At 45.5% G+C, this 17,250-nt stretch overlaps 1 protein-coding gene across 1 annotated transcript; it reads left to right on the forward strand.

The window, feature by feature from the left end:
* The first annotated feature begins 364 nt into the window (after positions 1–364).
* LOC119034588 (olfactory receptor 2A5-like) lies at positions 365–1,425 on the forward strand. Its single transcript, XM_037125667.2, has one exon. It carries the CDS (start codon positions 493–495, stop codon positions 1,423–1,425), a length of 933 nt encoding a protein of 310 aa, XP_036981562.2. The 5' UTR covers positions 365–492.
* The last annotated feature ends 15,825 nt before the right edge of the window (positions 1,426–17,250 follow it).

Raw genomic sequence — 17,250 nt, forward strand, 5'->3', positions numbered from 1 at the left:
TTGTCACTGCATTTGTAAATCTCATTCCCTAATTCATTAATTCATATATTTACTCTGTGCTCATTTATTGAGCACCTGCAAAGTGCAAAGTACTCTGCACATGTTCTATAATAGGAGCAAATCAAGTGAGAAAGAGACATAAGAACAAAATTTTAAAATGACATAAATGAGCAAGTAAAGCTATATGAGAATACAGCTGTGGGCCATTCCCCAAAATGAGAGGACAAGTCAGTCTGGAAAACAGTTCACTCTGTGGATGCCATTGTGGTGGTGAAAATGTGGATCTTGTAGTCAAAGTTCATCAAATGCTGTAGAATTTCTGCTTAAGTGTGGATGAAAGGAACTGACACGATGACTCTGAAAGAGTTTGCTAGCTGAGCCAGCCCACAGTTGTACACCATAAACCCCTTTGGGCTTCATAGCTGATCCAGATCTGCATTTGCTCCTTAGCACACAGCACACTGCAGTGACCCACCCAGCCACTGTTGCCAGATGATGAAAAATCAGACATGGGTCACAGAATTCATTCTGCTGGGATTCCCGTTCAGCCCAAGGATGCAGATGCTCCTCTTTGGTTTCTTCTCCCTGTTCTACACCATCACCCTGCTGGGCAACGGGGTCATCCTGGGGCTCATCTGGCTGGACTCCCGACTGCACACCCCCATGTACTTCTTCCTCTCCTATCAGGCCATTGTTGATATTTCGTATGCTTCCAACAATGTCCCAAAGATGCTGGAAAACTTTCTGAACAAGGAAAAAACTATCTCCTTTGTCCCATGTATAATACAGACCTTTTTATACATGGCTTTTGCTCACACGGAATGTCTCATCTTGGTAATGATGTCCTATGATCGGTACGTGGCCATCTGCCACCCCCTCCATTACTCTGTCATCATAAGCTGGAGAGTCTGCACGGTCCTGGCTGTCACGTCCTGGGCATGTGGCTCCCTCCTGGCTCTGGTCCATGTGGTTCTCATCCTGAGGCTGCCCTTCTGTGGGCCTCGTGAAGTCAACCACTTCTTCTGTGAGATCCTGTCTGTCCTCAAGCTGGCCTGTGCTGACACTGGGCTCAACCAGCTTGTCATCTTTGTTGCTTCTGTGTTTGTCTTAGTGGGGCCCCTGTGCTCGGTGGTGGTGTCCTCCACGTGCATCCCCTTTGCCATCCTGAGGATCCAGTCTGGGGAGGGCCGCGGGAAGGCCTTCTCCACCTGCTCCTCCCACCTGTGTGTGGTCGGGCTCTTCTTCAGCAGCGCCATCGTCATGTACATGGCTCCCAAATCCAGCCAGCCTGAGGAGCAGCAGAAGGTCCTTTCTCTGTTTTACAGCCTTTTCAACCCCATGCTGAACCCACTGATCTACAGCCTGAGGAATGCAGAGGTCAAGGGTGCCCTGCAGAGAGGGAAGTGGACACAGAGAGCCGTGTGAGGGATACCAGAGAGAGTTTTGAAGGTGGAGGATTTGTTCTCTGTGAGATTTGGGGGGATGGTAATGTAAGTACTCAATATCTCATGTCTTAGATTTCTGATATCAGGAATATGTATAAATCAGATTCTGTCCTTAAGACGGGACACTGTCTAGAACTCGGAGCATAGGCAGAACGTCACAGAGAGCACGGGCCCTGAGACAAGAGTCATATAGTGGGAAGCAGAGGGGCAGACAGCCACGGACTCCTACAGCCAGCTCCCAGCACTACCCAACACCCGGTTTCTGTTCTGTGAAGAATCCTTCTCTCTAACTTCCTCTTAAATTCCTCTGTAATATTCATTGCCCTTTTTGCTGTGTGTATATGCTAACAATCCCATAATACGTGCTGCTACAAGAGGGCACCTCTAACAAGATGGAATACTCACCTTGGGTAAGCAGTCCCCTACGGGGAAATGCAGGAAGGACTATGGGTAGAGCCAACTCTGTGCTCTGGAGCGTCACCTCTGAAGATGACCACATTCAATCTGAAAAACTATGTGCATCTGAGCCTAATAAATCTATTTCTGTGAAAATCAAAGTTTAATGATATGAAATGTTTTATGTGAGAGGCGGAAGTATCATAATCTTTGTGTTATTTCATTTCATTCTGCACCTTTTGGTTAGAGAGAACTGGTGTTTAGAATAAATATGACTCAGTTACTAGGGAGAGGTGCCTTTCCCAGAGTTCAGATGACAGAGCTGGATGTAGGTGACAACTGCCCATTAGCATGATGACCACATAAAATGTTATGGGAGTAAGAATATGGTGAAAGGAAGGAAGCATTAAAGGAGGGAAATAGCTTGATGGAACGTTGCAGACCCCCGCTCAGAACCAAGTCTGATGAACACCTGTAGGGACCTCAATGAAATTCCAAAGGACACCAGCTCCAGGGGCTACAAATCACTTCTTTTGGACCCAAGGAGTAAGAATGATATGGAAGCAGCACTTACTTTCCTTTAACACAAGTTCTGGACCTACGTGGCCGGCACAGTGTAACGGTGATTTCTTTACCATGGTAATTATAGTGTCTTTTGAGTTCTCTCTTCCCCCGCACTTGTAGTATCATGTGATCATGTACTCTCTGCTTCCCCTGGATCTACTTGGCACCCTAATTTTCTCATATACTATTACCAATTTGTATCTTTCTTCTCCCAAGAAATTGGGAGGCAAAGGGAACTTTTCTCTTTTACCCTCCTATCTTCCTCCCAGTCCTCAAAAAGCTTCATTGCTGACTATTTCTTCTACTGATTGACTATTCTACTCATTTGGGCAAAACATTTTGACTCTGGCCATTAGTCTTCTCATCTCCATAGTATCAGGACATTTCCAGCCCCAGAAATCCACAAATGTTGCTCTGCACCCCCAACCCCAATATACAAACCATTTTTAAGGGCCAAAAACCAAACAAAAACAGGCAATATTGGCTCTAAATGTAACAAAACCAGAATATAAATTAAAGATTTATATCGAAAGAAGAAAATGCCTATGGAATTATTTTTAAAGGTACAAAGGTAAATGGACGGACACATAAGCCAACAGGCAATTTTTAAATTAGAAAATAGCTTTTTAACTATACCTTAAAAATTACTATTTTCTCTAAAATATGTGTATGCCCTGTGTTAATGTTAAAACCCTAAAAAGGGAGAAGAAGAGGGAAATGTGGGATAATTTCTCTCACACAGAATATGAGCCAAAGGTTTTCTGAATTTAGAACATTTCTACAAGGGCCCATTAGAAAAATTAGGGAATGGCATTCACTCTTTCCATGTCAATCCAAAAATACAAAAAAAAAAAAAACTTCAGGAAAAAATGGTTCCCCAACATCAGTTAAAAAATACTATGTCAGTTCAAAAATACTTAAAAAACAAACAAACAAACAAATCTCCCAAGCTTCTGCAAAGGTATCTGGTGCAGGTGAGTTACAGAGACGTCCTTCAGCGGGTCTGAGAAGTGGCTCAGACTGAAAAATGAAAGAATAAAACAAAACATAGCAAAACTGTATTTTGTTAAGAAATTGCAGGAAAGTCTGAGTATATGAGAGATTTCTATTAACTTTTAATATGTGAGTTTTAGGATTCTAATAAACAAATTATATTTTGCTCTTACGACTTCTTTATCTATTCTTTTAACATGAGTCACCATTTTCAAAGAGCTGAGAAACAGGGAAAAGGATGCATTTCTTTTATGCTGAGGATTCTGCTGGGTGTTTCACAAATATTAGCCTGTTTGCATGTTACCAATCGCACTGTGAAGGAGACATTCTCTGCCTCCTTTTATAGATAAGGAGAAGGAAGGGGCAAAGGTAAGTCACCCCACTTCTCCCTTCCTCGGACCTTACTTCCTCCTGGATTCTCATCCCTTACACTCAAAACAAGATTTCAGGAGTCAGCACCTGCACTCATAACATGTGACTACTGCCACATCCCTGTCACTGGGATGCAAAAAATCGTGCATCATTACAACTGGCTCAACACATCACGATGCATGTCAGTTCTTCCTCCACAGCTGAGTTAGAGTGAAGACACAGGAGAAAGGCAGATTAACAGGAAGAAGGGTGGGCCAATGGGGACAGCATGTGGGTTGCCACCCATGGCCAGCTTGGTGTAGACAGTGGTATCAAACAGTGGGGTCCAGCCATTGTAAACTGGCACTACTTGGGAGCACTGTGCTGCCTCTGGCAAGCTGGGCTGCAGAAGTTGTTCAGCCCAGATGTTTAAGCTTGCTGACCATCGCTGGCTCCAGATGTGGGCTGAGAGGTGGTCCCTGGATCCTAGGGAGAGTAGGAAACTTGGGTCTCTCTGCTATTTTTTTTTTAGGGAAATGCAAGGACACATAAGCCAAGAAAATGCTGTAACTGGGTGGTGTGTTCTCAGAGTTAGGTAGTGCCATGGTCGTTGGGAGTGGTTCTCCCCAGAGCCACAGGGAAAATGAAAAGTCACAGCCTGGGAAGGAGGAGCAGCCTCCATAACTCAGGTGTCCATGGCAGGGTTCGAGTCTGCAGAGGTGCTGTCTACATGAGCACTTGTGACTATGGAACCCCTGAGGGGTAGTCTGGTGCTAACAGGAGTCCTGGCTTCAGAGATCTCTTCTGCTGAGCATCAGGGGTCCCTGATGTGGATTGGGGTGGTTTGGGGGCCATTGCAATGGATTGGGGGAGGTAGGGGTTCTTTGATGCAGGTGGGCCGACAGAAAAGACTGTGGGGAGCCTCAGCTACATAGTGTATCGGACCTGGGAAGGGAGGAGGGGTCTCACACGGGAGCCTGGAGGAGATCCGAATGGGACAGCGCAGGAAGTGGGGTAGTGTCCATGACGGTGACCTCAGGGTCTAACATAGGCTCAGAGATCAGATATGCAGAGGGCTTGGTTGTGATGGAGGAAGGGATGGCCATAGAAGAGATGGGTTTGGGAGTGTAAACTGGTGTACTTCCAAAGGGACTGGATGATGGCTGGCTAAAACAAGAGAAAGGTGTGGATCTACACTCGCTGTTTTGGGGATTCATTTCCACAAAACACCACAGGAAGAAGAACAGGTGCTAGCAGGTTTGTGGAATCAAAAATAGGAGCTGTGTGGTTATGAATGAATGAATGAACAAGGACTATATTCTGTTGAAGTGGAATTCCCAAAATGTGATTAGAATGAAGAGACTCAATGTGACCAGTGCGATGTGGGTGAGGGAATGTGTCTCTTGTGTCCTGATCAATATTTGACATCAGAGAAGGTGCAGGGACCAACAGGTCCTGGGGGAGCCACATGGTTGGTATTAGCAGGGACCTGGCAAGTTTGAGTGACCAGGGGCAGGTGTGTGGAGCAGACAAAGAAGGGACAGTCTGAGTGGCACTGCAGGCAGCTGTGATCTCCATTTTCTTCTCCAAGTTCTTGTCCCACCTGATACACTCAGTGTTCTCGCAGGTGAGCAGGTGTTTGTCCAGAGAAATGCAAGGAAGTGTATGTTGGGGGGCAGCTCCCTTTGGTCCCACAGCAGGGGTGGCGGTGGTAGCAGAAGTGGTGAGGAGATGTCCTGTGTGCAGGGCTACCTGCTGGCAGAGGCCAGTGGAGAATAGGTACCATATTTTTCAGACTTTAAGATGCATTGCCCCCCAAAATTTGGGAGGAAAAGGGGTGTGTGTCTTATAGTCTGAATGTAGTTCACCTGGCTTGCTGTGGGGGGCCGGCAGAAATATAGTGTTATTTATATTATTAAACACCTTACCACATTTTTTGCTTCAAAAATTTTTTTCCTACTTTCCTCCTCTAAAACTTGGGTGTGTATTATGGTCTGGTGCATATTACAGTCCTGTGTGTATTATAGTCCTAAAAATAGGGTACTTGATGACCAGTCTCTAGGACACGGTGCATGTCCTTCCCCAACATCTGCGAGCCTGGCAAGCTGGGCGGGTGGTCTTCACCCAGCACGTCCCTTGTGGGTCTCCTGCAGCAGGGAGCCACATGGGGTTGGGTCAGAGAGCGCCACTGCATCTGACTCAGGTTCAGAGGAGGTAGGATACCTCCCTCAGGGCTGTGTGAGCTGTAAACCCCTGGCCGTCTCTCATATATATACGCAGGAGCAGGAGCCCCTGGGAGACAGCTGAGCATCCCCACTCTGTCTTGTGGGTGCTTGGGATGCAGGACCAGGGGCCCAGGACTGCTTGTGGGAACTGGGGTGCCATTGGTCTCTAAGGGCCTAGATGTCGGTAATAGATCCGAACCGCCAAGGGAACTGCTCTGATTGAGTCTTTGCTGGACTCTGTGTGATTCTCTTGGTTCTTTGGGGGCTCTTCCTGAACCTTCCCCTTTATCTCCTTTGGGAAGGTCCTGGTTTCACAGCCTTGACTTACTTGCTCAGGTGGTGAATGTGGGAGATAAAATACGTGCCCCGGAGGAGGGATGGGGATAGTTCTGGAGTGTCCCACATCATGGAATTAGGAGCACACAGCATGGGCTTCCTTGGAGGGTTTTTCCAGGGCACTGATGGGAGGAGTCCCCATGGCCTTCGGTGCAGGACACCGCCCGCCTCCTGGGCTGGATGTAACGGCCAGATGGTAAAGGTGCCCAATCCTGATGGAACAACCTGTGATCAGGGCCTAGGGCAGATGCAGGAGCGGAGGGGTGGTCCCAGCCCAGCGGAGTCTTCATTACAGCTGAAAGGGAAAACCACTGGGTGAGGCCACTGGGCGGGAAATGGTGGCAGTGGCCTGAGAGACGAAGCTGACAGCCCACGGTGCCTGCGGAGAGGGCCTGGGGGTGGGCCAAACACGTGAGAAGAGAGCAGGGCAGGGGGGAGCCGCTCCTCTCTGCCCACTCCTGTCCAGCTGCAGCCCAGTAGGAGGTAACCTGAGACAGAAGCTTCCGCCTCTCCCTGGACAGGCCCAGGTGAAAGTCGTGTGTGCACTAGTCTCACGGGAAGCGAGAGGTCAAAGGGCAAGGGGGCGGGGCCTCAACGCCAGCCCAGCGTCCGGGGCTTCCTACCTCAAAGACGGCCGTGGCCGACTGGGGCAGGTGTTTATCGCTTGATGGCCCGCGACGTGGGGACTGTGCCGCCCCTCGGGGGCCCAGGTCCCTAAGGCCAGAGCGCGCTCAGAGCCCATGCAGGAGCCCCCAGTCCCTGCTCGGGGCACCCACGGCCTGCGGGGACGCCTTCCCCGTGGCCGCCGGCGACACAGGGCAGGTGCGAAGGGGCCGGAGGAGTGGACACCACGACCAGACCCAACCCGCTGCTGCGCTGACTTCGCTTCAGGGCAGGTAGGTCTTTTCTCGACTTCTCAGCTGCTTGGCCACCCAGGGTCTAATCTCCGCCTTCAGAAGCGGGGACACTTCTTTTCAGGAAAAGGAGTCTTCGCTCCCATTGTCCATGACGCCCCAGGTCTCTTGTCAAAAATCTGAGAAGTGTACAAAAAATAAAAACATGACTATGAACAGTAAAATGACAATAAACTGACAACTATCAACAACTGAATCTAAAAATGAAAAAAAAAAACCCTAAACAAGCAACTATAACAGAAACAGAAATTATTTGGAGCCTTATCAGAGGGGAGGGGAGAATGGGAGGAAAAGGTACAGGAATAAGAAGCGTAATAGGTAAGCACAAAAATAGACAGGGGGAGGTTAAGAATAGTATAGGAAATGAAGAAGAAAAATAACTTATATGTACGACCCATGGACATGAACTAAGGGCTCCTGGGGGCGGGGGATACTGGAGGGTGGTGGGGTGAAGGGAGGAGGGGATAAAGGGGATTTAAAAAACCCACAAAAATAAATAAATAAAAATAAAAAAATAAGTAAAACATTGGTCAAGGAACCCAGAATCGGAGAAAATGAAACTGAACAACATGGAAGGGTAGTTTTTCAAAACCGTGGAGAAAAATAAGCCCCCAGGAATCCCAGTTCTTGTAATCAGAACCCAGCTGGATGTGCTCAATGAGCTCTAACAGATTTGGGTTCTGTTCTCATTTTTCAAGATTCAAAGTAAACCATGGGACTTTTAACACACAATTACCCCATAACTACAATTAATAACGATTTACAATTATTTTCTGTCAGTTGTATGACTACCATTACTTTCTGAGAACCTGTTCATTCTTGAGTTGGATATTTACCACATCAGTGAAAAACCAATGACTTAAAAACGAGTTTTCAGGTAATTTAGTTTGGGAGTTGTGTCAGTGATCAGTGTGTTGATTTTTCCTCATTCGGCTTTCAAATAGAAAGTATAATTAAATTCTAGAGGACCTTGCTAGGACCCCAGGAACTATAAATGTAGGTTGAAACGAGAGCTGTGGTGATAGGAAGTGCCCAGTGCCGACGGATAATGTGTTTATTGCAGTTAAGAGCTGGCTGTGTTGTGTGTTTTGTACATGTGCATGTTTTACTCTATCCGCTTTTAGAAGTTGTGTACAAGTAAAAGAATGTCACCTTGCTTATGCCATAGAAAAAATGTCATTTTGAGAGGATGCATTTCCATGGGTTAAAATTTGTTGGGTACCATAAGCATTTATATTTAATAAGCATTAATTACCATAAGCATTAATATTTTTAACATCTTTGCTCTAATTTTTTATTGTTATAATGGATGGTCAGATGATGACAAACTTGGAAAACTGTGTCCTAAACTACTGTTCTCACAGGATCAGTTGGCTACTAGTTTCGTCACCTGTGTGTCAGTTTTCAGATTTTCTGCAGATCACCTGCACCGTCAAACAAACAGGGAAGGAGACAGGTGCCAGTATTTATGGATCGCCCGGGGGCACCAGGTTTCTCATATGATCAGAAGCCATTTTGGGTGTTTCCCAAAGTGTTTCTCATTAGCGTAGTAATTAGAGCACAGGTGGGCGTGTTCCAAAACTTGATTAACTGCTTAGTTTTCCTAAGTTCAGGTGGTGATCCCAGAAAGAGAGGAATCACAGAGTAAGGAATGAATTAGTTGTAAACTGCATGCTTTATTGATAGGAGCTTTTCAGAGTACCATTTGGCCTCCATTACATTGAGTATAAGAGTGCAGCAGAGTACAAATTAATATGACAAAGTCGTAGGTAGCAGATCCTCTCCCAGACCCAGAAGAGGCATGAAGCTTTGAGGGGAAGCCACGTTGGAGAGGGTCCTTTCCTCCCTTCCCCGGAAGGGCTGGACTCCAAATCTCCCCACTTCAGGATAGAGATTAGAGGTTACCTGTGGGGGCGACTTCTTCGCGAGTCCCCCGGTGCCATGGACACGAGAATGAATATGGCAGAGACATGCTGAGATCTGCTTAGGGGAGGAGGGGTGTGCTGTGGCCAGTTTCTCTGGGGTGACAAAGGCCAGCAGTGGCCAGTTTCTCCGAGGAGAAAAAGGCCCTGAGCACCTTCCTCCATAGCCTTTTATTAGGTTGTAATACACAGGAATACAGGGCGGCAAGGATCAAACAGGAGATCACATTTCAAAGAAACCTGAGGGCTTCAGAGTATGAGTCAGTGTCTGTCAGGAAGAGAGTTGCAGAAACTTTGGGAGACATACTCATTTCCTCTTGGCCCTTATCTTATGAATGAAAGCACTCTTAGCAGATCAGATTTCACAGGTTTATCAGCAAGTCTTTGTGGTGCCAGATTTTTCCCCAGGGCACGCTCTGGCCAGGCAAGGAGCTGCACCTCTCCCCATCAGGTATTCAGGGTTAAGGGGATTAGAGCCAGGAAGCATTTCTCCCAGAGAACATGGGGACTTGAGCCATGTCAAAGCCGGGGGGCCAGAGTCCAATGTTCTTTGTTGCAGCCCCCTGCCCCAGTCCTTCCATGAAGGCCTCCCAGGTGATCGAGTCTGGCTTAGGTTGCCCCCCGCTGTGAGGGGTCTTACCCGTCATTGACTTCTGACTAAGCTTTGGGGGCAGGGTGAGGAACTGAGGCAGCATTTGCTACCAGAGACGGGCTTTGTCTCTTGCAGGCTCGCATACCCAAAGGTTGTCTCTCGTCCTTAGCCACAAGGGGTTGAGATACAATTCCTAAAACTAGGCAGAGTGGTCTATGACAGGTACCTCTGGTGCTTTGTGCCCTGGAAAACCCTCCCTCTGCCAGGTTCTAATAAGCCCCACGGGGACATCTTGACCATACTTTGGAGTTCCCAGGCTACCCACTGCTGCCTTCATAACCAGCTGTCTACAGCACATCAACACCTTGAATTTTCACTCAGACTCTGCTGGTTTTCCTGGGTCCTTTCCTGCCAGTTCTGCTGCAACTCATGGGATCCAGCTTAAATACCAAGGTTAATGTCAGGAGCTTACTCCTTGTCACACTGGTTCTGCTTCCTTTCAGGTTCACTTGGACCAGGTTTAGGGACCAGATTTGGGGGCCAGGGCAGTGCTGGGGTGCATGACATTCAGACATCACTGAGTATCTGGGTTCTGTAGTGAGTGGCGTGGTCTCAGTGCAGTGCTCTGTGGTTGTCTGTGGGTCTAACTGTGCATCCTGTGGGGGCGAGAGCAGAAGCAGGAGAAGAGAGTTACTCTGTCTCCTTCCCACTGTGGGGGTGGGGTGTGGGGGGGGCACGCACTGCATGTCATGGCCCACCCTCCAGTGAGGCCCTAGGGCTGCCACCTAGGTCGAGCCCAATGGAGACTGACACCCCTTTTCTGAGGATCTTGCCCCATTTTCAACCAAAAACAAAGGAGAGGGTCTGCAGCTCCCACAGGAGCTCCCGGAAAGCAGAACCCTGCCCGACCTGCAGGTGCTTCCCCTTCTGAGGTCACTGGATCCAAATGTGGGCGCTAACTAGGTTGCCTTCTTTTATTTTACCATCCATTCCCTAGGTTGTAGCACCTTGTTCTTTGTTGACTGACCCTGTGTTACTGCCTCTTTTCATTTAAGTATTGGAAAAAAATACTTCCCATTAATGTTAAACATACATGCTCATCATTCACAATTCATATGAATAGATTCAGGGGAAAACTAGGTGTACATTTTCTACACCAATTATTTAAAGGTATTTAAGATTTGGTTAAATTTTGTTGGATAATAAAATGATCCAATTTATTGGCTAATTAAAGAATTATTCATGTGAAAAGATTTACTTGAAAAAGATAAAATTAGAAAAAGAAGAAATATCATTTTTATGAATTAGATGGAATAATTTCCCTAGCCAAAAGAAATTAGAGTGGAGTGTATTATGGAGTGAGGTTCCATTTCAGGACAATGAACATGTTATTGTGTAAATTATGCATTTACTTATGAATATAGTCACAATTCCTAGTGAGTGTGAGAACTTATTTATTGCAACTGAATGTGAAGCCAAATGAGTAGTAACTCTGTGTCTTACCTGTGTGTCTCACTGAGCATAGCATTAAGGACAGGGTCAGGTGGCTAGCATGTGCTCAATGAGTTTGTTTGATTCCTGTGGCTCAGAAGCTACGTTTTTGTGGTGGGGATGGAGAGAGTACAGACAAGAAAGCAAGATGTTAGGTGCTGGTGGAGCGAGGTGGACGAAGTCTGAGATGGTCAATAACAGTTTAAATTTTCTCTTCATAGGATTTTATGTTGAATGTGCCCCTTTTTATTGATCCTGCCCTTTCTCCCAAAGCACGTTTTCATGGTAAAATCTTCTCATAGCTCATCACCCTCAACCTGCTTGGGTGCTTCTTGTCCTGTATGAGGAATTTCTGATCCATGCTTTAGATTTGTTTTTTTGTCCAGGCGATTTGACAGTTTATCAATAGTAGTTGCTTTTTTAAAAAAAGCACCTTGTCTCTTGCTGTTGGGAAGGGATTCATTTCTATTCCCCAGTCTTGCTTCATTGAGGTAAATTTGGTTGTGGGTCTGGTTTTCACTGTTTAGATCCATTTTGAAAATTTTGTTCAAGGACTGCATCTTGTTCTCCACAGCACCATGGAATGATGCATGAGCCAAAATACATAAATGTTCATTTACTTAAAATGGGAAATGCAGTTGCAAAATGAGCAAGGAAATGTGCCGGTCTTTGCTGTAGAAAGATCTATTCTGGAAGATCACCTAATGGTTGAGCAGTCAGGGCCAGAGGGACTAATCTGAGGTCCTACTGACCAGGGCTCTGGATGACTGGTCACTGGGGCCATCCATCTGGACTGAAGACATCCAGGTGACTAGCATCCGTGGGCCAGCTGGTCAGCTTCCCCTGAACTTTTATCTTTATGGGCTCCCGTGCTTGGTGTGATGTCCTCCACGTGCATCCCCTTTGCCATCCTGAGGATCCAGTCTGGGGAGGGCTGCAGGAAGGCCTTCTGCACCTGCTCCTCCCACTTCTCCATTATTGGGCTCTGCTTTGGAAGTGCCATTGTCATGTCCATGGCCCCACAAAATCACACCATTCTGAGGAGCAGCAGAAAACCTTTTCCTGGTTATAGCCTTTTCAACCCCGAGGTAAACCCACTGATCTGCACCCTGAGGAACTTAGAAGAAGCATCCCCTGCAGAGAGCACTGTGGGGGGAGAGTCAATTCTAATTGCAGTGACATTTGAATCCCCACCCTGTGTGCTCAGCTACCACCTGAATCCAGAGAAGCTCACTGCTGCTTCTGCCGTGGTTCATGGTGGGAGACCAGGCCTTCCCTCTTCCTCTGAAGGAAGCTTTCCATTGGTTACAATAATTTATTTTTAAATCAGATATAAGTTTTCCTTTATTGCCCATTCAATCGAATATCCATAAACTTAAAAATTATATTAATTGCTATTCTGGGTCCCAAAGGTTGAATACAGTTTTTCTCCATCTGTACCCTAACTGTGTAAACTCAGTAGCTGCATATGTCATTGGATTTAGGAAGGAAGAAAAAGCTGCAGCGGAAGGACATGGTCCTGCAAACCTGAAAGGCCACTTGTCCGTTCTCCCAGATTGTACTTGCCACTTAAAGTCCATCTCATGGAGCTCAAGTTTGTTGCGCTGCATGATGGAGAGATATTTCTTATGAAAATTACAGACTCCTGTTGGGGAGTGAACGAGTGGTCTCAGTGAAGGAGCAAAATACAGGGCATGTAGGAGAAAGAGAAACCTGCAGGCAGTGTGGGAGCTGAGCTCACTGTTTTCAGCCTTGGGGCCAAACTGCTGGGCATTGGGTCTCAGAGAAGCAATTTGGGCTGTGTATGGTCCCCAGGAACTTCTGAGTGATGAGCTGTGAATTATGTAGATGCACAGACTGTTTACATCTTCTCCAGTGTTTTCACCAGCACATTCACCCTGGTTAGTCCAGGTCTGTGTCATTTCCCTCATGAGAATGTTTATTCTGACACAGGACATTTTACCAGATGCTGTAGGTGGCTAGTAGAGTGTGGTTGGCTCTTCTTCCTTGGTGGCAGATCGACTTTTACCGATTCCTTCTATGTCTCAAACACAGTGGTTGGGCATGTATCCCCCACACCTAGGTATCACCATAAACTGTACCTTGTAACCCACTATGAGGTGAGGGTGGCCACTTGCTTCCAGAGTCTTTCTCCATCTCCCACTGAGAGTGAACAGGAGTCTTGATCAGAAGGGTAAGTGTGTGCCCTTACTTGGGGAGTAATGATTACTGAGTGTGACTCTTTTCTCTCAGTAAAATTATCTTTATAGTGAAAGTTGTAAACAAAATTTTAACAAAAGGATAAATTGAACAATTATTCCACATTAACTCAATGAGCTGCGTATACAGTCATTAAAATGATATGAAGAGGGATTTTACAGATACGTAGGAAAGAGTTATTATAAAATTTAAAACAAAAATGTGAGCCAATAATTTCAAATGCTGTATAATTGCAATTGTGCTACATACACACACCAAATAGAGAAACCTATGACATAAAATACCATAGTAATGGTTGTAGGGTAGTAGGATGATGACTGTTTATGACTTTTAAAAGCATAACTTTGATGTTTTGTGCTGTAGGAAGGTTTGGAGATGTCAGATCACCATGTTTACACCTAAAATAATCCAACCACTATGAGCTTGTAGACCAACTATACTTAAATTAAGATATACATGAAAATTAAAAAATTAGAAATAAATTGACCTAGTAGTTTGTAAGATGTAAGAAAACCTCTCGAATTTTATCTCTGTCTCTATTGTAAATACTATAGCATAAAAATCATTTAAAAAAGCCACCCAACTGTTGCTTACCCCCTGTGGGCAGCAGAGCTCACTGAATATGAAGATCAGATGGGCTCTTATGAGAACAGCTACCGTATTTGTCCATCCCTCACCCAGTGCTGTGCACTGCACATCAATAGCACTTACAGGCAAAGTCTGCTCCAGCCATCGTAACCAGTCCAGGAAGAATGTCCCATTATCAGTGTGTTTTATGGGTGCACGTACCAGAGAGTGGCAACGTTCACCTTTGCTTAGTTGCTTTCACTGTGGAGCCCTCCTTCCCCCTGGTCATCCAGCCTTAGTGAGAAGCACACCTTCTCCTCTGTGTCTGTGCTGTGCTGTCAGTGTGGCAAAGACTGGACCTCAGAGGGAAGGCCTGTGGCTCACAGTGCTGCCTGTGAGTAGCTAGCACGTAGGCTTCAAGGTAAGGATTCAGCAAATGTCTTTGTGCATCACATCTAAACCTCACCTTCCTGTTAGTGTTTTTAAGTAATTCTTGTGCCTGTCCCTTAATGAACTCTCAGTGCGAGTGATGTGGAGGTTGTTCTTTAGTGATAAACTAGAGACCCCTGCATCTGGTATCCAGCTGACAATGTTCCTTAAACAAACTGGGACATTTGTACTTACAATTTTTATTTTTTAGTCTTAACCCAAGGACATGCTTATTGTTTATTAGAGAGAGGGGAAGCGAGGGAGAGAGCCAGAGAAACATAAATGTGAGAAACATCCATTGGTTGCCTCCTGTGTGTTTGCCAACTGGGAACAAACCTGCAACCCAGCTCTGTATGGGCCCTGACCAGGAACCGAATCCCCAAACTTTCAATTTATAGGGCTACACTCCAACCTACTGAGGCACACCAGCCAGGGTAGATTACTGCTTTTAGTGGCTTCCAATTTCTGATGTTGTGTAGGTAGGGAGCTCTAAACAGACTGGGAGCCTGGAGCAGGGAAAAGGACCTTGCTCCTTCCTGTCTGTCCAGTGCTCTTGTCAGCCTTGCCCAACAGCTCTTGTCAGTGGGAAGAGCAGCTCTTGTCAGCCTTCCACTTAGCCACAAGTGGTCAGGCCCCTGCCCAGTCTTAGTTACTCAGCTTCCCAGAGCCAGCCTTGTCAATCCCTGCTGGGGCCACAGTGCCACTTGGGCTCCCCATCTACTCATAAGGTCAAGTCCGAACCCTGACTCCTCTGACCTTCTGGATTCTAATCACCCAGCCTCTGCTGTGTGCCCTTGTTCCCTAGGAATGGCAGCTTCACAAGTTCTGCTTCTTCACCTGAGAGCTCTGTGTTTACTGTTGTAGTTCCCCAGTGTCCTTGTAACTATCGTGTAGTATGAAAGTCTCTCTACGATCGTACCAAACCAGCACGGTTTCTCCTCCCTGTAGTGTTCCAATCTGATTCAAAGAGAAGTGAGAAAACACTCTGAAATTAAGACACTTACACAAATGATTGCAAACAAAAACGTTTGAGCAGGGATGAGTGGAAGAACAGAAGGTAGTGTAAAATATTTCTAAAGTTTCCTGGTGTTTTTCATAGTGATCCCGTTACTGTGGTGTATGCATCTGTATTACTTGTTCCCTGAGTGGAAATACCCAAGAAATTTAGAAGTTTTGTCTCCAACGAAGGGCAAACCATCAGAGGTAAAATTAAGGGGGAGCCAGGCCAGACAATGCGCAATAGCCTTTGTTTATAAAGCTGTCAGAGGAAAGAAGCATACAAGCCAAGGAAAGGATGCTACCCAGAAAACCCAAGTGCTAAAAGGTCTAAATGTCTCAATATTTACACTAAGTACAAAAAGATTAGATTCTCTTATTTTCACATTGATTTTTATAAACCCATAAAATACAGCTGTACACAGTATGAACACATAACCACCAAGACAGGCTGAGGTAATGGCAATGAAGAACATATCCTCTGCAAATATGTAAGTAGTTGATGCAACCATAGAATAAGAGACAGATATTTGTATTTACATTTATATAAGGGAAAAAGAATTGGCATAATGAGAGATATGAGATAATAATAAAGTTAACAGCCTACAAAGACAATGTAACAGTCATTAACATGTATAGCTGCAACAACAGTTACGATATAGAATTAGGAAAAAAAAAAAAACCAGAGAAGTCTATTGAAAAGATTTGTAAATCTAACTTTATAGTGGGGAATGTAGCAAAATACTTTCAGAAAAAAATTGATTGTGGGGGCAACTTTCCTCGAAAGTCCCCCCATGTGCCACGGATGAAAGTAAACATGACAGAGACATGATGTGATTTGCTTAGGGAGGAGAAGTGGCCATTTTCCCAGAGGAAAAAGGTTGTGAGCAGTGGCCAGTTTCTCAGGGGAAAAGGCGTTGAGCTCCCTGCTCCAGGGCCTTTTCTTGGGTTGTAATACACAGGAATACAGGATGGCAAGGATTAAATAGTAGATAACATTTCAAAGAAATCTGAGGGCTTAGTATGAGTCAGAGTTTGTCAGGAACAGAATTTTAGGGTTTCTTGCTCGAATTCTTAATATATGAAAGCACTCTTAGCAGAGCAGATTTCACAGGTTTATCAGGAAGTCTTTGTGATGCCAGATTTTCACCCAGAACACGCTCTAGCAAGGCAAGGAGCTGCATCTTTCCCCATCAGGTATTCAGGCTTAAGGGGATTAGAGCTTGTGCTTCTCCAGAGAACATGGGGACTCGGGCTTTGTCAAAACTGGGAGGGGAGCTGCGTGATTTCATTGCTCTTTGTTGCAGCCTCCCCCTCAGTTTTTCCATGAAGGCCTCCCAAGTGATCAAGTCTGGCTTAGGTTGCCCCTGGCTGTGAGGGGTCTTACCTGTCATTGACTTCCAACCAAGGTTTGGGGGCAGGGAGAGGAAATTGAGGTAGTGTTTGCTACTAAAGACAACCTTTATCTGCTGCAGCTCACATTCCAAAGGCCAACCCTTTCCCTTAGCCACAAGGGGTCAGATACAATTCCTAGAACCAGGAAAAGTGGTCTACAATTGATAATACTGAAAAAAAAAAAAAAAAAAAAAAAAAAAGGGTATCAAATCTCTGAATAACAAGATTAACAAGCTTGCTGTAATAAATACATAAAGAATCCTATGCCTGAGAAATAGAGAATATGTTACGTGGAAATAAATACAAAAATTGCAAAATTGACCATATACAAAGCAATAAAAGTCCTCAGATTTTTCAAAGAATCAATATCCCAAGGGTTCATTATTTTACACCACAGTGATTATAAATTAAAAG

This window comes from Artibeus jamaicensis, unplaced genomic scaffold (genome assembly GCF_021234435.1).
Source record: "Artibeus jamaicensis isolate MK-2021 breed Jamaican fruit bat unplaced genomic scaffold, CSHL_Jam_final contig_1757, whole genome shotgun sequence".
NCBI classification, from domain to species: Eukaryota; Metazoa; Chordata; class Mammalia; order Chiroptera; family Phyllostomidae; genus Artibeus; species Artibeus jamaicensis.